Genomic DNA, 25,566 nt, shown 5'->3' on the forward strand with positions numbered 1-25,566 from the left:
GCACTCATTGGGTTTTCTTGGGATCAGAGAGCGGGAACAGAGCAGGTAACTATCAAGCCCAACATGCTCTCCCAAGCAATGATCCTCCATGGAACAACTCAAAGAGGGTGTATAAAAATAGTACAGCACTCTGCACCCAAGAATGCACCTGAAGGGTAGGTAATGACTCCAGGGGAATCAAGCAAACAAGCCAACCTGTAACACCAACATGGAAGGAGTAGGGGAAGAAATTGCCCAAGTCACCACTTGCCATTATGAGGAGGGGATGAAATTTCCTTCCCAACACCTCAAAATATGACCAGTTGGACCCTGAGAATGATGTACCATCCTCCCAAACCCCAGGTTGGGACCAGTTCTACCCAACTGAAGACCTTCCTCTTCCAACAAGCCTTTTAAGTGGAGGCTTTTCCCTGTCTATATTGGAGCATTTTTTTAATGTTTTGTTTGTGTGTCTGGCAACCTAGGCTCCTCAGGGAGGCTGGTATACAATTTTAATAACAATAATAACAACAACAATGTCCTCCTGTCTTTAGCCACCAGTTTTTCTTAGGTTGCAAGAAAAGAAGATGAAGCAGTGCAGCCTTCGAGGTGCTGGCACCACCTTGCCTGATGTCCGATGCTACCTGAATGTTAACTGCTCTCCACTTGCATCAAGAGATTCCTCTTCAATACCTGAATGTGATGCCCTAAAATGCTGCTCGTTTGGGGTTAAGATTCTGCAACTTTTCAAATCCATTACATGCAATGCCCCATTACATCCCTGTGGCATTGTTAGGTTATGTAAAGAAGCTATGTGTACCTGCTTCGACTCTTGTAGCCCACCTGTTTACAGTGGCAACTCCCCCCCCCCCTAAATCACAGAACAGCATCAAACCTTAGTAGCATTGCTTGATAAGGTGTGGGCATTTCTAGTATCTGACAGAGCTGCTTCTTTAAGCTGCTTCTATGACATATTTTAAAAAACGAGATTGTTTTGTTTTAGTCAAGGTAATGAGAGGCAGAGCCGACATTCCAGGCTTGAAATGTTTAACAGTGTATTTATTATGTAGTTGTTGGCAGAATATATCCCTTTTTTATCACTCTGGCTACGTAACATGCTTGATCTCTAACTCTGATTTGTTATTTTCCCTGAATTGGACTTCCTGTTGTCAATAATGTTGCCACATCTTTTTAGGGGTACTACTGGCAACCATTAGTGCTTTCTATGAATTTCTTTTCAATCAGCTTCCCTTTGTCACATTTTACTGTGATAAAAAAAGTTGTTCTGCAAATAAGAATTTTTAAAAAGCAGAGTACAAAGGAGGGAGAATCAGGAAGTGAGGGGGGAAGGGGCTGTTATGCAAAGCAGAAAGAAGCAGGATCTTGCAAGCCTCTCGCTGTTGTGCTCTGTATGCTAAATTTAAAACCAGAAGGTGACCCTCAAGGAGAGGCTTCATGGTGCACAGCAATGAGTTAATCAAGCGCCGTCTCAAGCTGGGCTTAGGAGAGGGTGGTCTGGGCTTGGCATTGCCCGCTGGGGCTCTTCTGACCACAATCACACAAGTTTCTCCAGGGAGGAGAAGGCACATCTGTTCTGAGTTTTGAGCATGTGGGTGGTGTGGGGGCTGCTCAAAGGAATCACGGAAGAGGCAGAGCGGGGGCCACCAGCGGGGAACTCACAGAGGATACTCCACAAACAGGAAATTCACAGCTTTGTTCTGAGCTCAGAGATGGACTAGAGGCTCAGGAAAGCAGGAATGTCCTACCCGTTTCTCTCAAGCTAATCCAATGCTGAACTGCTCAGTTAAAATATTTTAGACTGCAGAAACATTTCCCCAGATAATTGCACTGATTTTCCAGCTACTAAGTTTCCAGCAGGCACAACCAGAAGCAGCAGCTCCAACCCCACAAAAATCTGGGTCACACACGCCAAGCACGAATTGTTTTTTACTACCTCTATTGGAAGAAAAACTAACAAAAATGCTGGAAAACTGGCCGATTCATGGATTTAGCACAACCAGGCTAGGTACTAGTCTGTGTGTCAATTTCCATCCACCATAACTACAGCACTGGGGGGGGGGGGCTTTGGCCCTCTTTTCTTTCACATCACACACAGCAGCATTGGAAGGAAGCAGCCGGGTGGAAGGTAGCCAAGCCATACATGACTAAAGTGCGCTACAGAGATTGCTAACATGTGGCTGGATGCAAACAGCAACAACAACAAAACAAAGGAAAACCAGACAAACAGCTGCTCTTACATACCACTGAACCCCGGAGTGAGCTCAGCCAAGCGCTGGGAATAAAAAGTGCCAGCCTGAGACAGCTTCAGGCCCTTCAGGTGCTGCTCAAAGATCTCCCGCCTCTCCTGCAAGGAACAAGACAGAGCAGTTTTGCATGGCGCAGAGGATGCTGAAGGGCACAAATGGGCATCAGAAGAAAGGAAGATGCTGATATCACCTTGTCCTCTAAAAGCAGAAGGGTGGGTAGAAGGGAGTCCCAGGTTCACAGCCTTCCTGCTTATTTATACTTATTTGTTTATTACTTATTCTTGCAAAGAATGATGGACTAGGTAGACCTTCATCCACCCCTGCAACTGCTTCTCTAGACTTTACAGAAGATTGCTATCATCCCTATGTCAAAACATGCATAAACCATCCAAAAACTATTGGAGCCAGTGGGTAGTCTCACTAGGACGTGGGCTTTGGCTTGAGAACACTGTGCATCCTCCTTAGCTTGGGATAAAGCAACTGAAAGGAGAGAGAAGTGTCAAGGCAAAAGGACAGGAGTCCACAACATAGTCTAAAAATATTAGATTTTTTAAAGCATTTTTTAAAGCCTGTGTGCCAGTGTACGTAGAAAAATGCACGCTGCCCCACAGAACCTGAGTAGTTTCTATTGAAAATACAGACTGTAGGCAAGTGGTAGTGAACAGAGTGCCCTCCAGATGTTCCTGCCAGCCTCAGCCAGCACAGCCAATGGTCATGATGCAAGTTGCAGACCAGCAATATGAGGCAGGGCTGAAACCCCTGTTGTAGGCTCAAATCAATATGCCTTTTGGGAGAGGCCTGAAGAGGAGCTGGAGTAGATTGCCACCCCAGCAAGGCTCACCATGCAATTGGGGTTGCTGCTGCTTCAGAAGCAGGATTTCTGAAAGAAGGAATCTCTACTCAACGGAAGATGCCAGGCTTGGCAAAGCCATGATTATTACAAGGCAAAACCACCAGGGGGCAGAGTCTCTCTTGCTTGCCTATCTTTCCAGGCTCTGGATATTTCCACGGCTTCTTTCAAATGCAGGACAGATGTAAAGAAGTCATTGCAAGAAGTCATTGGCTCTTCCCTCCAAAGGTCATTCCTCTCGCTATACCCCCCCTCCTATTAATTTTGATTTATTCCTTAATGTTTCTATCATCATAGCACTTGCATGGCTGAGCGGGCGGGGGGTGGGGTGGGGGGAGACAGACAGAGGGAGAGGGAGAGAGAATTGGGGCTTTGCAGATGCTCCCCTCTCCTTGAATGAAGAGAGGCAATTTGCAATTGGGGTGAGGGGGCCAGATCTAGCTGGCTACAGGCCAGCAAGTGACTCATTCAGCTGGTCCAGGCGGTCCTGATTAAAGCAGTGGGCTCAGCTGCCAGGATTTCCTTCTCCTTCCTCCTTCAAGGCAGCTGCACAGCTCACTTTTCCGGTGCCAGATCGTATCAGGCATTTGAGGTATTTTAAGTGAAAACCTGGAGGAGCAGGAGGATAGTGAAGCCCCAGATGGGAGGAGGGGATGCTGGTGCTGTTTAAAAAGGAAAACCCTCATCTCAATTCAGGTCCTGCTTACCGCCCAAGCGGATGCAGCCATTTATGAGCTGTTCCGGGGAGGGCAGTGGGGAGAGAAGGAAACCTTACATAGGATTAATGGAGGGGAGAGGAGGAGGAGGAGGACAAGGAGGTTCCTTTTCTTTGGGCCGTTTTCTATGCTTCCCACTGCGTGCACTTAACTCTGCCTACTGAGATCACAAGAAGCCCCAAATGTCTTCTGGAAACACGCAAGACTCTTTTCTACCTGGCTAGCAGTCAAATACCTAGGGATGCAAGCAGGGAGCTATTTTAAGTTCTGTGGGGTTTTTTTTAAAAAAACACATGCTTGAACCACAGAGATTTCAGTTGTGTGTGTGTTTTTAAAAAGCAGACCACGCAAGACTGAAGTCAGGCCAAGCCTGCCTTAAGAGTTCTAAATGCACAAATTCATACTGTGTGATTCTGCATCCATCTACACACACAAATCTGATTGAGAGCATTTGGTCCTTTGCTTAAAAGCACTACAGCAAAGGCACAAGGGTCATGTTCTGAGAACTCTTACTGGAGTACTCCCAAAAGGTGCCTCTCGCATAACCAGTTCCTTTCCTTAGCACAAAAGTTGTTGTTGTTGTTGTTGTTGTTGTTGTTGTTGTTGTTGTTGTTGTTGTTGTTGTTTTAAGCAACCTTGTGTGGAAATCCTCATAGTTCCTGACTGTCCGATTGACACTGACTACTGAACTTTATGGTTCGTGCTCTTCCAATTGTGGGTCAACATAAACCCAGCAGAAATGGTTTTATAGGTTTACTGAGCTCATATAGGCCTGCAATTTGAACACACCATTCGCAAAGCCGAGATTCTGCTAGAGCTCCAACAGGAAGCAACAGAAACACTCTTATAGCAGAAAACCAACAATGGAGTGAATCCAGTTCCTGGGAATGAGTGCACCACTTTTGAGTCAAATACTAAAGAAAACAATCCACTCCCTAGCCTCTGCCACTGCCCAATACCTTAACCACAGAATCCAAGAGTCACAGCAGAGGTGGGTCCAAATAATACCTGCAGAGTAGGCAGATCAATAAAAATGTGGCGGTCAAGCCTCCCAGGTCTCATGAGAGCATTGTCCAAGATATCTGCCCGGTTGGTGGATGCTAGCACTATGACATGATCGGTGGTCCCCATGCCTGCAACAGAGAAAAATGTGAAGAGCAGAAGTGAATGGAATGTGCCACCTGTGCAAGAAGCTCCAGAGAGAAACATTTCCCTGCATGAGAGGTCAAATGTACACAAACATGCTTTAATATGCAAGGTCATGGGCGGGGAAAGAAGAGGCTGCAATCAAGCAGGTGCTAATGGACCTATCTAGCGAAAATTGACTCACGTGGATTATATAAATGCCAGAACGCTAGAGATCTGGACACAATTTCCTCCTTTAAATGGTTTATTGCACATTTTATACAACTAAGAACACACAGAAATATATATTTTTAATTGTCCTGTCCTTACAATTCCAATCCCTGAATTGCAGAAGACACTGAAGCCCGCTAGACTCAAATGTGACCAGCATTCATACAACTTATTTGTTAATCCATTGATGCAACTTCTCTCACAATTATGTTAACAGTTTGCATTCTAGCAGTTGTCAGTATACTGAAGATAACATTTTAGCGGCAGCGTGCATTTGGCAGAACTGCCATCTTTAAATGGCATGACCACAGCTGTGGGGCAATGCAGCCAGCCAAATACAAAGCTACACAGGAAGCTCTTGGCATGAGGCAGATATAGCTAGGCTTCTTCCTTGCTTGAACTGCAGAAGCACACACTGCTGCCTTAGAGTGGGGGCAGCAGGGGCATATTCTCCCACGCTGCCCAAGAGATGAGCACAATAGCTCACCCAAGGGATTTATCCTCCAGATAACCCAGAGGTCCACTCTCCTACTGCATGCTGCTACCTAATGAGCCTCAATTCTGCCTCCTTGCGGGATGCTGTGGAGGCAAATTCCAGAAGACAACAAAGCACAACTGTGCATCAGTCTGTCAGGGTATTTTGCAAGGCAAGAAGGAAGGAAATAGAGGCTCTGGGAGTCAGTCACGTGGGCTAAGCAGCTTCATTCCTATGGCAAGATTAGTGCAAGCAGAACATTAGCTGCTTTGCTCCTGGGAAGAAGTGCTCCCAAAATAGATCAGACAACCAGCAGATCCATCACCAAACACAACAAGCTTTCCAGTGCTTGCCAAAGACACACCATCAGAACAAGGCCTGGGAGTGCAAGGCTCCAGACTGAGCCTTTTATAATCCTGTGACCCCTTGTCAATCTATTCTCCACCCTCCCCCAAATCAACACCCCTAGCTTCAACATGACTGAACTGGCAACGGAGTGTGATTAAGGCAACAAGACTCCTGGAGAGGAGCTGCCTCCCCCACTCCCAGGGCACAAAGGGCAGAATGAAAGGAAGCAATTCGGGATCTAACAGGTGCTCTTCCTGTTACACAACCACCCAGGCTCTCTCAACCTACTGGGATATGCATACACTTCTGTTTCCAACCAAAGTATGGCAAATTTAACAAAGCAAGCAACCTTCTATTCAGGGATGAAGAGTGGTCGACTGCTTGCACACTTTAGCTGAGAGCAGGGAGGCTTCTGACCATCTGGTGGAAGATTATTAAATTTTTGGAAAAAGCAAGGCTCAAATCCAAGTTTTAGTAGAGCCCAAGATCAGTATGTGCATGGAGAATGGACCAATCATGCTCAAAGCTGTATGGTAGAGTTAACACTGAATGTGAGCATGCGCGCACATACACACACTCTTCATATAATCTTTCTGATGGAAGGGACCTTAGAGGTCAACTAGTCCCCCCTGGCTCAATCCTGGACCTGCAATGCAGAATGCAAGCACAACATCCCTGACAGGTGACCACCCAGGCTGTAATTCAATATGCCCAGAGAAGAACAGTCTGCCACCTCCCAAGGCAGAGTCTGATCTGTTGTCAAACAGCTCTTGCCATTCAGAACTTTCTCCTAAAGTTCAGCTAAAATCTGCATCTCTGTACTTTTCGCCCATTCATTCTAGACCTGCTCACCCTTGGAGGAAAAGAGAGCAAATCTGCTCCATGCTCTCCTGAATGACAGCCCTTCCTATATTTTAAGACTGCGATCATGTCTTCCCCCAACCTTCCCTTCCCCAAGCTGAACATACTTGGCTCTTTCAACTGTTCCTCACAGGAGCTGCTTTCCTCATACTCCTTAGTTCAGCTCGGTTCATTCTGATCAGCCAGCATGAAGCAAAAGAGGGTGCTTTCGTGCTTTAGCAGAGACTCTTTTAAAAGCACATCATTTCAACCTCACTCATCTAATTTCAGCTACACTAGCAGTACAGAGTGGCTGCATCAATATTAGAGGCAAAGCAAGACGCTGGCTGGGTCTGTCAAGCACACCGCAGACTGCTATGCTCGGGCCAGATGAAGCTTCGGCTGGCTCCCAGCCAAGGCACTTCTGAAGAGGCCTTCTCCCAGACAGACACCAGCTGAAGCAAAAGGCTAGCTAAGGCTTGAAGTCTTGGGCCACCTTTCCAGAACCACTTGGTGCTTCTTAGCATCGGCCTCCCCCTAAATGTTGTACTTATTTCAGGCAGGGTTGGGGATCCTGTGGAGCTCCAGGTGTTGCTGGATATCATGTCTGTCCATTGCTGGCTAGGACTGATGGCAGTTAGTGTACAACATAATCTGGAGGGCCACAGGTTCCCTCCCTATCCCTGCCCTAGGGAGTACCTGAAAATATTTTCCCCAAGAGAGCTTAGGGAACAGGAAATTATAGAGCTACAGACACATACGTGCACACACTTGTGCACACAAGTGGAAAACCAGCCAGGTGGTACATTTCAGAGAGTTTTAAGAACCCATCAATAGGTCCAGTCTCAATACCTTGAGTCCTATCAAGAGACCCAGTGATAGCAGTAACACACAAGGCATGCAATAAGCAACCAAAAGAAACCTAGCAACCAAACAAGAATCTCTCTTGCTTCTTGCTGCCAGGTCCGAAAGACAGTAGGCAGAGCTGGGAGAGGAGAGCAGTGGGAGTGGCCAAAGTTTTGCTCTTCCTTACCGGGGGGTGGGGGTGGGATTGCACTGGCTGAAGGACTGAAGGCAGAAAGTTAGACAAGAGCAGAAGGAACTAACTGTATCTGCTTCTGCCCCTCTGCATCCAATCTTTCTTTTCCAAGTAAACAGGCTTTAAACTTACCCATCTTGGGAAAATGTTTATGCATTTATTAGAGTTACCGTATTTTTCGCTCTATAGGACGCACTTTTTCCCCTCCAAAAATGAAGGGGAAATGTGTGTGCGTCCTATAGGGTGAATGCAGGCTTTCGCTGAAGCCTGCAGAGTGAGAGGGGAGACCCCCACGCCAGCCCCGCAAGCTCCGGGGACAGTGGGGAGGCGCAGCGCGTCTCTCCGCTGTCCCCGGACCTGATCTGAAGGCGGGCGGGGGGGAGAAGAGCGCTTCTCCCCGCTGCCTGCCCGCAAGCTCTAGGGACAGCTGGGAGGCGCAGCGCATCTCCCCGCTGTCCCCGGACCTGGTCTGAAGGCGGGCCGCGGGGAGAAGAGCGCTTCTCCCCGCTGCCTGCCTCGCAAGCTCCGGGGACAGCTGGGAGGCGCAGCGCGTCTTCCCGCTGTCCCCGGACCTGATCTCAAGGCGGGTGGCGGGGAGAAGAGCGCTTCTCCCCGCTGCCTGCCCCGCAAGCTCCGGGGACAGCGGGGAGGCGCAGCGCGTCTTCCCGCTGTCCGAGCACCTGATCTGAAGGCGGGCGGGGGGGGGGGAGAAGAGCGCTTCTCTCCGCTGCCTGCCCTGCAAGCTCCGGGGACAGTGGGGAGGCGCAGCGCGTCTTCCCGCTGTCCCCGGACCTGGTCTGAGGGCGGGCGGCAGGGAGAAGAGCACTTCTCACCGCTGCCTGCCCCGCAAGCTCCGGGGACAGCTGGGAGGCGCAGCGCGTCTGCCCGCTGTCCCCGGACCTGGTCTGAAGGCGGGCTGCGGGGAGAAGAGCGCTTCTTCCCGCTGCCGGCACCACAAGCGCCTGGGGGGGAAATAATTTTTTTTCCCTTTATTTCCCCCCCAAAAAACTTGATGCGTCCTATGGGCCGGTGCGTCCTATGGAGCAAAAAATACGGTATATCATTGGTTACCACATCTAACTAATCTTAATTGGAATGGCCTGCCTGTAACCTACAACTGTGACCCTCCCTTTCTGGATGCAGGTCGAAGTCAAACTGGAGAGTGAGGGTAGGTGGCAACATCAAGTGTGATAAGGAGACTTTGGAACTCTTTGGAGAATCTGGGAGTACTTGGGCAACAGAGAGAAGCTTAGCAATGAAGGAAAAAAGGGGGAGAAAGGCAGGGAGCGGGTGGGGGCATGCTTGAGCTGCCATCTTCTGTGAGTAATACCATGGCAACAGTAGGAGGAGAGTTTTCCTCCTGGAGTGGAGAAAGGGGAAATATTTCTGACCACAAGCCAAGGAAAGAAGCAAGACTGGAGAATGTGCCTGAGCTACTGACCATCCATTTCTACTAGCAGCTGGTTTAAGGTTTGCTCTTCCTCTGTGTTGGAGAAGCCAGACATGTTTGTGGAGCGTTTCTTCCCCACAGCATCAATTTCATCAATGTAGACGATGCAGGGTGCACGGGCTCGGGCTTCTTTGAAGAGGCTCCGCACGCGAGCAGCCCCAAGTCCTACAGAAGGGAGGAGGGGGAGGGGGGAAGGAGAAGAGAGAACAAATCCATTCTAATAAATAGCCTCATGCTCTGCTTCCTGAATCTAGGCCCTCGCAAGCTTCCGCCAGGGTGAATCTCAAATGTGTCCCAAGGCTGCTGGTTGTGCTTTGTCCAACAGGCCTACAGTGCCCTTGTTGCTAATAAAAGTAGCTGGAAATCATAGGTGCTCCGGTGCTTGAATCCCACTTGCAGGCTTCCTATAGGCACGTAGTTGGTCACTGTGAGAACAGGATACGGAACTAGATGAGCCACTGGCCTGATCCAGCAGGGCTCAAATATGCTATTATGTTGTAGGTTATCAGAGGGCTGCCTGGTTTCAGGTGCCAGCAGAGATGGCAGCAGCAACAAGAAACCAAATTGAACTAGGAGGATATTTGCTGCCTAACAGCAGACCATGAAACAAGAAGCCCCCAACTTTTTTTGCAGGGTGCCTTTGCCTGAACTAGGTTGGCTCCTCCAAAAGGATTTTCTGCTGCTCTCCATTCAGAACTGGGTGTCTCAGTTAGAAAGTTCCAGGGTCAGAAGTTGAGCAGAGTGGAAGAAATGAAGAGCAGCAGAATTGGTGTCAAGAGGGGAACACTCTCTCTCTCTCTCTCTCTCTCTCTCTCTCTCTCTCTCTCTGTGTGTGTGTGTGTGTATTTGTATGTATGTATGTATATGTATGTATGTATGACATCAGTCAGTGAAAATGCCGTACTGCCCCAGGACACAAGCAGCAGTCTCTGTGAGAGGGCTTCAAAGTTTCCTACAAATAAACTAACTGAGAACAAAGCTTTCTTCCTGGTAAGCCACATTTTCATTAAGCCCACAGGAACACACTTTTTGTTTGCTTGCTTGTTTCAGGGGAAAGCTGAGCAGGCTCCCACAGAGTCCTCCTTCCAGCTCTCACCAAGGAGAGAGACCCCTCTGCCTTTTGATCAACTGTGGAAAGGAAACTGTAGTGGGCTAGGGAGGGAAGGTGTTTACATCTACCCAGATATACACCATCCCTATTCAGCTACTGCATTTCCCCTTGAGTGGATGCCTGGAATCTTGCTCAGGCCGCCTTCCTGGGGGTTGAGAGCCCCGAGTCAAGTTCTGCTCCACAGAAACAGATTGCAAGGACCACATTCCTTCTGTACAATGCCTCACACCTAGCTGGCTCTGTTAAATAAATCAAAGCTGACTGCCGAAGAAGCAAAGATTTAAAAAAATTAAAATACACACACCACCTCTAAGTGAATCCAGCCTCCCCGCCCCAGGACTTACCTCCTATCACCTCCACAAACTCAGAGCCAGCTATCGCCAGGAACGGCACCTGGGCCTCAGTAGCAACAGCTTTTGCCAACAAGGTCTTGCCACAGCCTGGTGGTCCAAGCAACAGGGCACCTTTGGGAACTTTAGCACCAAGCTGTAGGTAACGATCTGGGCTCTAGGAGTGGGAGGAGAAAAAACTTTCTTTAAGCTGCATACTCATTCTGCATCTTCTCCTGGAGGAAGCAAATCACAAACTTCCACTGATGTTCTTTCCCACGTGTATGACAGCATGCAAAAAGAAACACCCCCTCATGTCCCTTTGTGGCTGGGCAGACAAGATGGTCGCCCATTCAGCCACACCACACCCCTTGCTCAGAGACAGGCCCTCTGCCCCTACACCACAAAGAATCAGGCCCACTACTACCCATGAGGCCTATAGCTAATAGTGTGATGGAAAAGGCATAATGAAAAGAGTGCTATTTGAAAAAGGATACCCCTATCCCCAAGAATCCTGGGGCAAGTGTGACCCAAAAAACAAATACACTACAAATAAAAGGTCCCACAACATTCCTGCACAGGGTAAATCAAGCAAGCATAGCCAAGAGATTATGGGAGTTGTAGTGCCGCAACACCTGGAGGGCCAAAGGTTCCCCACACTTGCATTACTGGATTCAAAGCATTGCCCACTCAATCCCTCCCATTCCCAACTTCCCAGCTGCACTTGCCAGCACTTGTCTTACCTTCAGATAATCCACAAATTCCTTGACCTCCATTTTGGCCTCATGCATTCCTGCTACATCCTTGAAGCTGATCCCTTTCCCAGATTTCCCATGCACAATAGTGAAGCGGGCCATCTTCAGCTGACTCTGTTGAGGAGTGGGCAGGGTGGAGGGGAGAGAGAGAGAAAGATATGGCCAAATAAAGAAAAGCAGGGGTTATACAAAGCCCTGATTCTTATGAGCTTGGAGGAAGAGCAGTTCACTGAGCAATGAAGTGCTCACACTGCATTTGGCAGGGCCCATGTGCCATCCTTCACAGGGCAGACCATTTATTTGCCTTTCTGTTCTATTTTCTGCTTTAGGTAAGTAGGGCTGTGGTTCCACTCACTCAGCTGCTATCTTGATCTAGGTTTTAATGTTAGTAGCAAGCTGGAGGGATGCCTCAAACAATTGCTGCTGCCACCCTCCAGCCAAGAATCTACAGACAGAGAAATCAGATGGAAGGAGCTCTCTAGAACTCCTCTCTTGTAATTTTAGTTTTGCTAGCCGGGCTGGCGACCACTCCACCAAAATGGCAGCATGATCCACTCAATTCCCTGGCTTTCAGAATGCTGCTTATGCAAGAGATTTGGTGGTGGGGCACTTTTTTATGGTGGCAGGGGGAGAAGAAGGCGAACAGAACAACAGGGACCTCAAAAGCAACAGGCAACTGCATTCTAGCCTCCATTAAACCGCAGCGACAGACAAAACAACAATTTAGCTAAACAGCCTCTGCATAACTGCTCATTATCCTTTGCTGAAAACAGCTACTAATGTTGGCTTTTCAACTAAGCTTACGGTAGGCCACAAGCTTGGAAGTGCATCAATAAAAGTGCCAGGGGTGTCACCCACCTAAAGGAAGTAAAGAGGGAGCCTTGGGAACTTCCACAGCTATGAAGTAAAGGGAGTAGGGCAGAGCTGACTGGGCTACTGAACTGCAGAACAATTTTTTCAGCCCATTTCCACCTCCCCCAGCCCCTCCCAAGCAGGCAGGCAGGCAGACAGACAGAAATCACCATCCTTCCCCTCAGCTGACCGAGCGGCAGGGGTTTGGCTGATGCTGGGAGGGAGGCATGTGACAGGAGGTATGAAGGCCAGCTCACAGCACAGTCCAAAAAGCTTAGGCAGCTTTAAAGACTGAAAAAAGTTATTTTGCTAAAAGCAAGGGATTTGTGTTCGCTGCTGCATGCGAGATTTGCTGGCAAGACAAAAGCAAAAGAAATGCCATTCCCAGCTGCAAGTCATTAGTGAGCCCTGAAAACAGCAGAGAACTGCCCTGCAGATTCCCTGAGCTCAGTCTTCCCAGCCTAGAGGGACAGAGGACGCCCCCCCTCCACCACCCCACCCATGAGGCCAAATACTGTAAAGTTCCGTCAGCTGATAGGAAAAGCAGCAAGACATAGCACAGGGCCGCCCAGCCTTTGGCACAGCTTAATTCTCATCCGCTGTTGACTTTGCTGGGGGAGGGAAGAAGAAGCCAGGCCCACCCAAAACAAAGCAGGAGGGAGAACTACTTACAAAGGCACTGAAGCCTCCTTCCCTTCCTGCCATCCCGGCCAGGCGAAAGATGTACCACAGGATGCCAACACCCACAGCAGCCATCCCCAGGGCATAGAGGACACTGCAAAGACAACAGCAAACCAGGGTCAGACCTAAGCAACTGCTGTATCAGTTATGAACGGACAAAAACATAGCCAGTACTGTATTTGTGGGACAGCTATGGCAACATTTCAAGATGCAGGGACAGGAAACCTGTGGCGCTTCAGCTGCAATTCCCATCAGCCAGCATGACCAAAGGTTAGGGATGATGGGAGCTGGAGTCTTACAACATCTGGAGTACAGCTTTTTTTGGGGGGGGAGCCTGTCTAAATCAAAGAACAGGTTAAGAGCCCAATGAGCTTTGGGGGCAGTGTAAAGGGGCATCTTCTGTGCTCTCACTCAAGCATTAATGTGCAGCTGGCATTAATTCCAATAAAGCTTGGGGGAAGTTCTAAACAAATGTCGCTAACAGAGAATGTGTGTTGTCTCTGACTGTGGGCAGATTGCTCCATTGAAACATAGGGAAACCTAGGAAGCTGCCTTACTCAGAGTCCACTGGCCCATCTAGCTCAATTGTCTCCACTGACTGGGAACATCTCTCCAGCATTTCAGGCAGGGTCATTTCCAGCCCTACCTGGAAACACCAGTGGGGACTGAACCTACAATTTTCCATATGCAAAGCAGTTGCTCTACCAATGAGCTAAGGCCCTTCCCCAAGTCAGTGAAGTGCTTCAGACCAGCTCCTCTGAGCGACTGTCGTGGAAAGCAGGCCTCATCCAGCATGTGGGGCAATGTCCTCAGGTGTCTGAGATTCAGTGGGCATAGGTGGGGAAAGTGGTGGGCTGCTGGGAGTGCTAGAGGTGGCCAAAGGATTTAATACCATCCTCATTCAAGTCACAACTCTCAATGACTGCAACTTTCAGGTAAATAACCAACCTTTCACAATGCAAGATTGCCAAGTGATAAAAGCAAAAGTTATTTTTTTTAAATGCCCACCAAAAATAATTACATGTGGTGGTTAAGGCACAGATTCAACAGTGAAAGCAGCACAAGGGTAGCTTCTACAAAGTTTACATTCCAAATGGAAAATAAGGTAATGGCGGAAGAAAGCATCAATTGATCTGTAGCCAGTAGCTCATGTTGAAGGGATCCATGGAGAGGACTTCGGACGTTCTTCATCCTGGCTCCTGGAAGTGTCATTGTTCAGTGGCTGAGCATCTGTTTTGTATGCAGAAGGTACCAGGTTTCAATTCCTGACAACTATAGGTAGGGCTGGGAAAGACCCCTGCCGAAAACCCTGGAGAGACGCTGCCAGTCAGACCGATGGTGTGACTCAGTTTAAGGCAGCTTCCTATGTAAGTCAGTCAATAATTTAGTTTGCCTGTCAGGCTCTGAAAGTAAAGCACAATGGGGAGAGTGAATAAAAAACCTTCCTCCCTCCCCACAAACCCAGAAATGTTTTGCCCATGAAACTCTTTTCATAGTCTCCTCAGAAAGCCAAGCCTGGCCCTGGAACAGAATGGTTTATAGGCCTCCTTCCATTCTTATTACAAGAGAATCTCGTCAGCCAGAGATGACAAGATTCCATAAATCATTTTTTTGTGGATAAAAGCTGCTGCAGCAGCAGAAAGAAGACCACAAGAAGAGCTGGCTCTTGCCATCATTAAGGAGAAACAAACGTTCCAAGCCAGCATTCCTGCATCTTTAGAAGCTTCTGCCCTCCTCCTGTTCTCAGCATCAATTCCCATTCTGACTTTACATCAGTATTAACAGCTTTAGCCTTTGCAAAATCCTCGTGACAAAGGATGTGGGGTTCTGCATAACAAAGTCCATACGTTTAATGGGAGCACTTGCTTCACATTGACATTTGGGGTTTGATTAGCAAAACATTTCTGCTCAGCATGGGGCCAAAGGTACAGTCGGCTGTTGTCTTAATGGGCAAACGCTCGGGAGTTTATTTTTATAAGCCAAAGATAATACCGTGTGGGAGGCTCACTCAGGCTGTTAAGGCATTATCTCCATTGGATCCCCCACACTATGATCATTGCCATGTTCGCCAAGCCACCCTGCAGTATTCATGGGGAAAATAGATTGGCACACTTTTCACAAGAAAATACTTTTGCAAGTCTATGGTGCTTAGGCTAGGTTCTGGTTGCCCCAAACCACAGCCCCTTCCCTTGCTGTTCCCATGGAAAAACTCACAGAGCTAAGTCATACAATTAAGTTCTGAAGCAGGCAAAGTCACCTCCTAGCTGGCTAACCGCAGGAAGTGGTGTGTGTCATGCGTTTCACACATTTGTGGTTTGTGGTGGCTGCTGGTGTCCCAATCTAGGCCACCAAGTCTTTTTAGGACATGCTTTGCCAAGCTGGCACCCTCCTGATAATTTGGACTACAACTCCTGCCAGCCCAAGCCAGCCCAGTTCTGTTAGCTGAGCCTAATGGCAGTTGTAGTCCAAAGCATCTGAAAAGTGTCAGGTCAGGGAAGGCTGCTTGGAGACACTGTACACACAGCCAAGGCAAGCAAGAGGAAGAAGCACAGAGGGCATGGTGGGGTGGAGAGAGGAAGGCAAGAAATGGAGGGTGGGGCAGACAGTGCCTTGCAATGGTGGAGGAGCTTTCTTCTAAATGTGTCATACTTTCCAAAGAAGCCAGTGCGCTTGTAGGAAACGGGGATCCTGTCCTTCAGGTCAATGCTCAGCTCTTCCTCAGCTGCCCGCAGCTTCTCCTCAAACTTGTCAATGTTTGCTACCTGCATTCTGTACATCAGGGCAAGCCTCTGGAGACACACAAAAGCAATGTTAGCAACGCCGAGGCCAGATTCAGGACACTGATCAACTGGGAATTGCACAGGTGGAAAAAAAACTGCTCAGGGCCACAACCTGTCATGTGTGAGTAGGTGGGGGAATTCCAAGGGGGATGAAAAGTGGCTGCTGGGCAAGGAATTAAAAGCTACGTGACCTCTTAAGCTTGCCAAAATCTCAGGTTGGCTTAAGCACAGACAAAGGTGCACTTTGCTACGAGTCAGAGGAGAGGCTTAAGTAATCAACAGGCAACCCATTCTTATTAGCTGCCTTCTCTCTCAACCTGGAAAACTCACAAGGCCATGCAAATTTCACTGTTTGTGGCAACTGCTATTGTTATGGGTACCAGTAATCAGTACAGAATTATTTTATTGTATTATAATAAGTTATTTTAGATCTAATGGAAGGGCCACCCACTGCAGGCTCACATGGGGCAGGTGCTAAGTTAGTCAGGACTCACAAGAGGATTTTTCCTGTGGCTGTACCCAGATTCTGGAGGAAGGTTTGGAATGCTCTCTTTTAAACCTCCTCCATCAGGAGAAGGCAGTTTTTCTCGTGCAAGCCTATTATTATTATTAATAATAATAATAATAATAATACCCCACCTATCTGGCTGGGCAGCTTCCAACAAAAGATTAAAAATACATTAAAACATCAGTCATTAAAAACTTCCCTAAACAGGGCTGCATATTAAAGTTGGATGTTTTCATTATCTGTCATGCTATTTGTGTCTTTTGGTTTTGAATTGCATTTATTATTGGATATTTCTTTATTGTTAGCCACTTTGAGAGTACTCTGGTCAGAAGAAATCATAGAATCGTAGAGCTGGAAGGGACCCCGAGGGCCATCTAGTCCAACCCTCTTCAGTGCAGGAATCAAAACCCAGTATTCCCAGGCAGTGTCCCATCCAAGTACTAACCAGGCCTGACCCTGCTTAGCTTCTGGGATCAGCCAAGATCAAGCATGTTCAGGATAGTATGCAAATTGTTCCAGAAAAAGCAAAAAACTGCTCACAAAATTCTAATACTGTATTATAAATATGTGGAGTTTTCCAAGAAACAGTTTATGAAAGTCATCAGGATGACTTATGCTTGAACTCTGCATTTAAAACCAAGACAATGAAATTCACTGTGATAGTTTCATTTAGATTCTACATAGGCAACTTCAGCTGCTTTCCCTTAAAGGTCTCCATTAAAGTTAGTGAGAGATTTCTCTGTTCCTCAAATCATTTAATGCAGGGATGGGCAGAAGATGTTTCAGGATCTACTGGGTGAACTCTGGGTGACCTTAAACTGATCAGCAAAGATTTCTTATTCCAATTTTAAAAATAAAAATAAAAATAACAAAACCAAAAACCCTAACTCTCAACTAAAATGAAGCTGCTGAAACAAAGCACATATTGGAAAACCATAATTGATTTGTGTGTGAAACTCCTGCAAGTTCAATTCTAGTACAAATAACAAGTTCTGAGGCTAGACAAGTGCTCAGAGGTACCATGGTCTGAATTCTAAGTGTGCATCATCCTTCCACCCAAAGCTCATTTGGGGGACCTCAAGGTTCTAGTAACAAAACAAGAGTAGATCCTGCAAGTCTGAAGTCTTCCCTCCCTTAACTTGAATTACCTAAAAATTCAGCATAGATATTATGTTATCTTCCTTGTCTGAGCAAGGAGATGAACAGATAAATGAAAACAATCAGAAAAGCATTCTTAATGTTGATATCCATATAGGAAAACTTCACAGAAGTTTGACAGCTTTCTGCTTATGAGGAGAAAAAGCAGATTAGGAAAAAACAAGATTATTTTTCAAAGAACCACCTCTGAGTTGACCAAGACAACAGGCCAATTTTAGGGGCTGGTGAAGAACTATGGAAGCATTTGGAGGTTCACACAACTGTTTGGCAGGCACAACACCAGGAGAAATCTGTGAAACTTAAATGTGTGCGGAATTTCTACTACCAATCCTGAAGCCTACATTCCTATATCAATCAAAGTTGGCCAAACGGAAAAGTCTTTGCTTAACCCACTTTGCAATACTTTAAGGACTGATCTTGCTGAAAAAGACACTCACAGGCCGTCCAAACACAACTGCCCCTGGATGTAAGTAGATTTCCACAATGTCGCTCTCTGGCACCACTTGAACTCGCTGCACTTCCCCTTTCGCCAGCATCTCATTTACAAAGTCGTTCCAGGATATGTTGCCTCCACTGGTGCTCAAGGAGTTTAGCAGGCTCATGATGATGGCAATGAGAAAGAGGGTCCTCAAGCGCTCCCGGTACATCTGGTCCTCCCTCTCCCGGCGTCTCTTTTCCTCTTGAGAGAGGAAACATAAGAACACATCAAGATTAGCATTACGAGCTGGAGAGCAGATTGATTATGCCCCAAGCCACAGACCCCCACACAGTCTGTTTTTTGTTCCACATTTCATTTTCCTAGGAAAGCTAAGCTGAGCTAGGAGAGGCAGCATCTGGTTTGCAGTGTGCTATCACATTACAGCCCCTTTTTCCAGGGACTGAATGAGGAGAGACCAAGAGCAAGGTCACACAGCAAAGCTGCATGTAAAATGCCTGCTTCAAACTAGGCCAACAGCTCAGGAGCAGAGCATGTTTACGGAGCTGCCTACCTGGAGTTCCAACATTAACACACATAGGGAAAGGGGAAGTTTGCATTCGATTAGCCAGCAAATATTTGCTCTACCCAGCTCCAGCTTTCCACATTTAGCCTGTTTCAGCAGTTCTCTCTCATGAGCCAGTTCAGACAGCGTGTACAAATCAGCTCACATTCTACAAGAGGAAAAACAAGGAGATCCATTTTTTTCTCAGAAAGGGTCCTAAATGCTCAACCAGATAATGCTAGGCTAGACAAGGGCAAGATGCCTTCTGTCACACCACTACCACAAATACAGAATGAATGATGCAGTTTTGCACCAATTGAACAATTTGCAAAACCCATTTGAATCATGCGGAGAAAGCTCTTCAGCCTTCACCCGGTCCTACTGCTCTGCATAACTTGCACTTGGTTCAAACGGATGTGGGATCTGAATTGGGCTCCTACCCTTTGAAATGAATGGAGGCAAACTGCACAGTAGCAGCACTCAAAAGCTTGCAACTTCTGCCAACACTAGAAAGTATGGGCCATCTCTCCAGCATTCTAAGCCCCTTCTAAGGCAGGATTCTCCAACCTAGTGCCTTCCAGAGACTTTGGACTCCCACATTCCATCAGCCTCAGCCAGGACAACTGTACTCCTAGAGCAGGGATAGGGAACTTATCTCCCTACACCCAACACAGGCCACGTTTGACCCATTTTTGCATAGCACTGTGCACGGAAGGCTCAGTGATCTGCTGCCTGCTGGTGCTTGTAAAGTGCTGCACACAAGGCTTTGCAGGTGCAAACCTCTCCCGGCCTGGCCTTGTCTTTACCTGCCAACATATATGATGTCAGGTGTAAGGAAAGTGTCTGTGGCTTCCCCAATATGGCCTTGTGGGCCAAATGGAGAAGACATAGCAGGCCTGAATAGGCCCACACGTAAAAGTTTTTCCATTGCTGTCCTAGAGCTAGGGGCATTCCTAAAATTGCAGAAAACCATCTTGGTGGCTGCATCTGCAGGTCACTGGCCTGATCCTGCAGGCTCTTCTTATTTTGGATTCTAAGTCTCATTTCATCCTGCCTTGCTCTTTGATCCAACCTGAATGGCCTAACTGCTGCCCATCTCTGCCAATGGCATATCATCCATCGGAGCCATTAAGGAAGCCTCCCAAATAAATCATGGCTGTTTTGTTGGAAAATCTATCTGCTGTAGCCAAGATTAGATTTATGTTAACAAAGGCATTTATCAGCAACCACCACCAGTTTAAGCAGACGCAAAAAGAAAAAGAAAAACCCCACTGTACAGAGATCCAGCCTCATCCACAATTTCAAGCTGGAGCTGCCTGATCAGACATCCAGCACCATATTTCACTCATGGCTTGTTCTGTCCTCACTATCCAATGACCCCCACCCTTAGAGGAAAGTAGTGTTTCTCAGATAAAGCCATCATTCACCAAACACCAGTATCTTAGTAACTATGCCCTGCCCACACCTCTTTTGTCTTCTCCTACCATCTCACAGTCCTTTGTTATATCAGAAAGGCCCAGCTACAGCAGAATGAGAAAATCTATCACAGGAGTTGCAAGCAAGTGCCCGATAAAGAATTTTTAAAAAGCAACATGGTAAAAAATAAAAATAAAGCCCAACAACCCACAGAAACTTAACTCGGGGGAAGGATTCCCACAACATACAGAGTATGGGTTGAGATTACTTTCTGGGTTCCAGGTGTATACTAAGGATGCATTAAACAACTTATCAAAGAAGAAAAGGGAAAGGGAAAAGGAAAAGGAAAAGGGATTCTATTGATCACAGGTATGGACAACTTTAATACCTGCTTTTCTGAACTTCTGCATATACACACAAAAATCCACCCACATTTGACCAAGAGGAACTCTACCGGTACTTAGCACCCAAGCTTACTAGTTTTTTTCAGAAAACCAAAATGACATCTAAGAGCTTCCAGGATCCAAAGACATATTTTGTCTGATGAGGTGTTCTGCGAATCATGAAAGCTTGCACCAACTTTAACCTACCAAGTCAAGTCCATAAAAAGCATCAACACACTAATGTCATTTATCTTGATTACCACAAATTATACCCTACATATAAAGCTCTAAGTTCATTAACCTCCCCATAGGCTTAGGAGACAACTGGAAAGCTATTGCAGTTGTATTTTCTGGCTTGAGAGCCCCCAGCACTGTCAGGCATGGGGTTCAGAGCTCTACAATTTTTAGGACCCATACCAGCAAAGCGTCTTGGTCTAATCAACTTCTTTTTGCAAGCAATGACCTCTTTTCACTGACAGAGGAAATCCTAATAAAGTACTGCTCTCTCCTAAGTTGAATGAATGAATGAATGAATGAATGAATGAATGAATGAATGAATAAGTTTATTACGGTCATAGACCAGAAGAAAAAAAACATAAAAACAACAGTAGTTTACAAAACAATACACATATGCACTCACACCCACACACACGCACATATATACTCATATATGCACTACAATATATGTGTAGACTAAAAGAAAAAAAAAAAAAGGGGGGGGGGGCTTGTCCAAGGGTCAGATCTTTTACTTTTTTACAACTAATGCCCTCCGCTTGATCGCGGCCGCAGAAAACTTGGCCACTTTCAGTGTTACTTCTGGGTTTTTATCTCCTAGTAGGATTTTCAGCCGCTGAGATTCAGATCGACCTGGAAATTTCTGAACGATAGGAGAGATAAACAGTGACCTGATATCCCCGTAGAGGTCGCAGTGTAACAACACATGTGAAGCCGTTTCCACCTCCTTCAGACCACATGGGCAAACTCGTTCGGCATAGGGTGTGCCCTCGTATCTGCCCTTTAGTAAGGCAGATGGCAGTACATCAAATCTGGTAAGGGTAAACGCCCGCCTATATTTTGCGATTTGTAGATCCAGCAAATATGGGGTTAAATTAAACCCTTTCCCATAATCTTGGATAGCTGGGTATTTATCTATCTTGCTCATATGGTCCTGAAGCTCTACATCTCCTATTCGCTGGCTCACCATCATTTTAGCCTTTTCAAAACCTGCGGCTATAAGTTCTTGTAGGGAAAGCCCCAGGCCCTTCAATTTTTCATAAAGCGACAATCTCCATTTAGACTGAAACGGGTCTAATAAGGTCAATGGAGCCACTCCCACTGGGAAAAATATAAGTTTTAGCCAGAAGTGAATCTTCAGGATCCATATCCTGGCATTAATAGGGAGTTGACCTACCTCCAGCCTAATGGCAGTGTTGGAGACACAGGTAGGTAACCCTAGTAGGGAGCGGTAAAATTTAGTTTGTACAGATTCCAGGGACTTGAGTTTTTGGCAGTTAAATATCTGGGTGCCATACATCAGTTGTGGAAGTATTTTTGCAACAAAGACCTGGGAGGCAGCAGGAACATATTGACCTCCTTTTCTGTAAAAGAATCTTATGATAGCTCTAAAAGATCTTTGCGCATTTGCAATGGAATTCTTAATCTGATGGCACCAAGATCCTTTCTCATCAAAAATTATTCCAAGATATCTAAAAGATGTTACTTGCTCAATAGATTGGTTATTAATTTTCCATTTATGTCGGAGTTTTCTCTTGGAGAACACCATAATTTTTGATTTAGTGTAATTTATTATTAGGTGTTCAGCTTCGCAATACTCTGTAAGAGCTCGTAAAAGTTTTCTTAGACCCACACAGGAGAAGGAAATAAGTGCCGCATCATCTGCGTACAAAAGGACTGGGATTGGTATATTGTTTAGGTTTGGGGAATGAGTACTTGCTTCCTCCATCTTTCCGACTAAGGAGTTTATATAGAAGTTGAATAGAATAGGGGCAAGAACACAGCCTTGCTTGACACCATGGAAACTTTGGATTTCCTTTGATAGGTTCCCATAGCGGTCGCATCTAACACGGATCCGAGTATTTTCATGTAGTCTACGGATAAGAAGCAAAAGACGTCTATCGATGTTTGTGGCATTTAATTTTTCCCAAAGTCTATGCCGGGGTATCGAATCGAAAGCTGATTTGAAATCTATAAAGGCTACATAGAGAGAGCCTCCTTTCTTTGAGGTGTATTTCTCCACTAGGTGTTGCAATACCAGTCCTTGGTCTAGAGTTGATCTATGTGCCCTGAAACCAGCCTGGGCTTCCTTTAGGATGTGCTCCTGTTCCAGCCAGTCCGCAAACTTTTCACGTAAGTGAGTTGCATAAAGTTTGCTAATGATGCTTAAGAGACTGATTGGTCTGTAATTGGCTGGATCAAGTTTACAGCCTTTCTTGAATATGGGAACGATGATTGCCAGTCCCCAGTCCTCTGGTATTATTGCTGTTTGATCTATGCTGGTGAAAAGGGTGGCAAGGACTGGGGCCCACCAGTCAATATTGGCTTTGAGAAGCTCAGGAGAGATATTATCTGCTCCCGGGGCTTTTCTATGTTTGAGTGCCTGAATAAGCCTCCTAATCTCCACAACCGACACCGGAGGCCACTCATCACCTGCCGCACACTGTATTAGTGGCTGTGTCAAAGGCAGAGCTGAATATAAAGATTGAAAAAATGCCTCCCAAGTCCCTGCAGGTATAGTATACTCCACTTCTGAGGAAGTAGATCGCACTCCATTTGCTACCAGTCTCCAGAAGGTGGCCGAATCTCTCTCTCTGGATGCATCTATTAGGCATTTCCATTCTCTTTTCTGTGCCAGGAGTTTTTTGTTTTTGATCAAAATTTTATAGTTTCGTTTATCTTCAAACCAGCCCGTGGGGAGTTGGGGTAAATTGGCAGATCTATAATTCTTGTATTTTTTCAGTAAGTTTAGCTTCATGTCCTGACATTCTTGATCAAACCAGGGTTTGGAGTTTTTATATGCTGAAGATTGCCTACTTGGCCTGTTCCTTTTTTCCTTCAGGGAATCTTGAAGGAGTGAAATTAACTCCTGAAATAAATTTATCTTTAGTTCATGGCTAGAGGAAGTTATAAGGTTTTCTCTCTTAGTGAGGAATTCCTTTGAGCATAGCCTACTTGAAATTTCCTTATGCAGTTCATCTGTCCATCTGATACGCGAATATCTGAGCTCCAGAGCTGTAGGGCTCGAATGCTCGATTTTCTCAGCGCAGGATAAATCCTTTCCCGCAGCTACGAGTGCACTTAATGGCAGATGGTCACTGTCTAAGCGCTCCTCCACTTTACATTCCAGAACTCTGTTTTGAAAATCATACGACACGATTATATAGTCAATTGTGGAGGCGCCATTGTTAGATATAAATGTGAATTCTCCGACCTTCTCCCCCTCTGTACGGCCATTTAATATAACCAAGTCCAACTTGTTGACCAAGTGTAGTAGGCATAAGCCGGCATAATTGCAGCCTTTATCCTTTGAGACTCTAGCTGGTATTGGGTGGGTTTCCTCTATAATGGGGACTGTTTCGCGGAAATGGGCATACAAAGCCTCATCAGATTGTCCAGTTCTGGCATTTAGGTCGCCTGCCACCACTACAGAGGCATCAGGAAATTGATTTGATAGTTTGTCAAGATACTGTTCCAACTGAGCCCAAGTGTTTCTTATCAATCTTTTCTCTCTTTGTGGGGGTAGGTATACGTTAATCAGCAGCAAGCTGTGGGTTCTCCACTGTACATGCACAGCTGTGGCCAGATGGTCTAGTGGGTCTAGTTCTTTAAATATGGCCCTTAGCCTTGTTGAAATTAGGGTAACTAACCCACCTTTAACTCGCCCCCCTCTAGTACTTAAAAGACCTGGGAGGGAGAACGCAGAAAAACCATTTAGCTCCACTTCACTTGTGCTCCAGGTCTCCTGGAGGAACACAATGTCATGTCTCTGGGTATATTTAGCAAAGGATTGGTCAGAAACCCTCTTTTGCCAACCTGCAATATTCCAAGTTAGCAAGGCAAGGTTGCACGCTGTCTTGCCAAACATTGATCTTAGTCAATTTGCCTTTAAAAGATTTTTTGGGCCTATCTTTTTATCTGTTAGTTGGATTTCATTCATTTTGGCAGTGTCCATAGATGTATTGTCGCCCAGGTACTCAATGGAATCAATTGAAGGGTGCAGCGTGCTAACATTAGTGATCAGTACTCCTTTTTTTGGCGAATCTACCTTGAGGTGTTCTATTTGACTGGTACCAAGTTCATCCTCATCCAGGTATCTCATGCTGGTCCAGGAGCGCGTTGTGGTTGTCATAGGGATGGTTTCCTTCTTAGATGGTAGATTGTTGCTGTCCCTTACGCACTGTGTTAGATCTGTTGCTGTCAGGTTTATCTCTGCAGCTGCAGAGGTATTATAAAGGTAGTCTTTCATGGTTGCCATAAGGATGGTTTCCTTCTTAGATGGTAGTTTGTCCCTTGCGCACTGTGTTAGATCTGTTGTTAACAGGTTTATCTCTGCAGATGCAGAGGTATTATAAGAGTAATCTTTCATGGGGTCTGTCTTGGCTTTTTCAGAGAGGTTCTCTTTCTTTAATTGATCCGTTGCCGGTTCTTTCTCTCTTACTTTTTCCTGAGCATTCATCTCTGTTAGCTTGTTTCTAAGGGTCTCCAATCTTCTCAAGATCTCAGATTGGGCAGGGAAAGGCAACAATCCAAACTGATTTATTAATGCCTTTTCTTCTGGATAGAAGTTATCCGTCCCCTCATTAGGCAGTCTCATCTCCTGTCTTAGTTTCAAGGACCCTTGCTCAGTATGTTCCAGTTTGTCTTTTGAGTGTCCTCTCTCCACCTTTGGTTTACAAGAAAATCTTATCTCAGCTGTCGTAAACTCATCAGGAAACAATTTCAAACATGTGCTGTTTTCAAAGAATCTTGTTACCGTTATCCTTTTCTTTAACAGCAGATGTCTTGATCTATATATATATTTAGCCAAGTTTTGATCTTTGAAGGAGGCAATCACTCGCAGAGAGTATCCATTGTAGAATATAAAATCTACTGAGGTAATGTCCTTTAATTTTATTTTCCCTGGCAGCATGTCATCTAAAGTATTCACAAAATGCACCGAGCGTTCTTCCTGTGTAAGGAAGCCCTTTGGCTTCGGGTAGTTAAGAAATGCTAACTTCCTATCTGCCAACATCAGTTTCCATCCTTTATCCTGGGGCAAGTCTTGCCCTGCTACTGG

At 46.2% G+C, this 25,566-nt stretch overlaps 1 protein-coding gene across 1 annotated transcript in view; it reads right to left on the reverse strand.

Annotated features, from left to right (window-relative positions):
* SPG7 (SPG7 matrix AAA peptidase subunit, paraplegin) overlaps positions 1 to 25,566 on the reverse strand; it is a 40,359-nt gene that overhangs the window by 5,364 nt on the left and 9,429 nt on the right. The window contains exons 4-11 of the mRNA XM_083626247.1: positions 17,932 to 18,173; positions 15,698 to 15,837; positions 13,040 to 13,142; positions 11,504 to 11,629; positions 10,776 to 10,938; positions 9,312 to 9,485; positions 4,821 to 4,945; positions 2,242 to 2,344 (exon numbers count right to left, since the gene is read on the reverse strand). Coding sequence (XP_083482373.1) covers positions 2,242 to 2,344; positions 4,821 to 4,945; positions 9,312 to 9,485; positions 10,776 to 10,938; positions 11,504 to 11,629; positions 13,040 to 13,142; positions 15,698 to 15,837; positions 17,932 to 18,173 — 1,176 coding nt within the window. The remainder of the gene's footprint in view (positions 1 to 2,241; positions 2,345 to 4,820; positions 4,946 to 9,311; positions 9,486 to 10,775; positions 10,939 to 11,503; positions 11,630 to 13,039; positions 13,143 to 15,697; positions 15,838 to 17,931; positions 18,174 to 25,566) is intronic.

The sequence above is a fragment of the Podarcis filfolensis genome, assembly GCF_964270895.1.
Source record: "Podarcis filfolensis genome assembly, chromosome: 8".
Taxonomy (NCBI): domain Eukaryota; kingdom Metazoa; phylum Chordata; class Lepidosauria; order Squamata; family Lacertidae; genus Podarcis; species Podarcis filfolensis.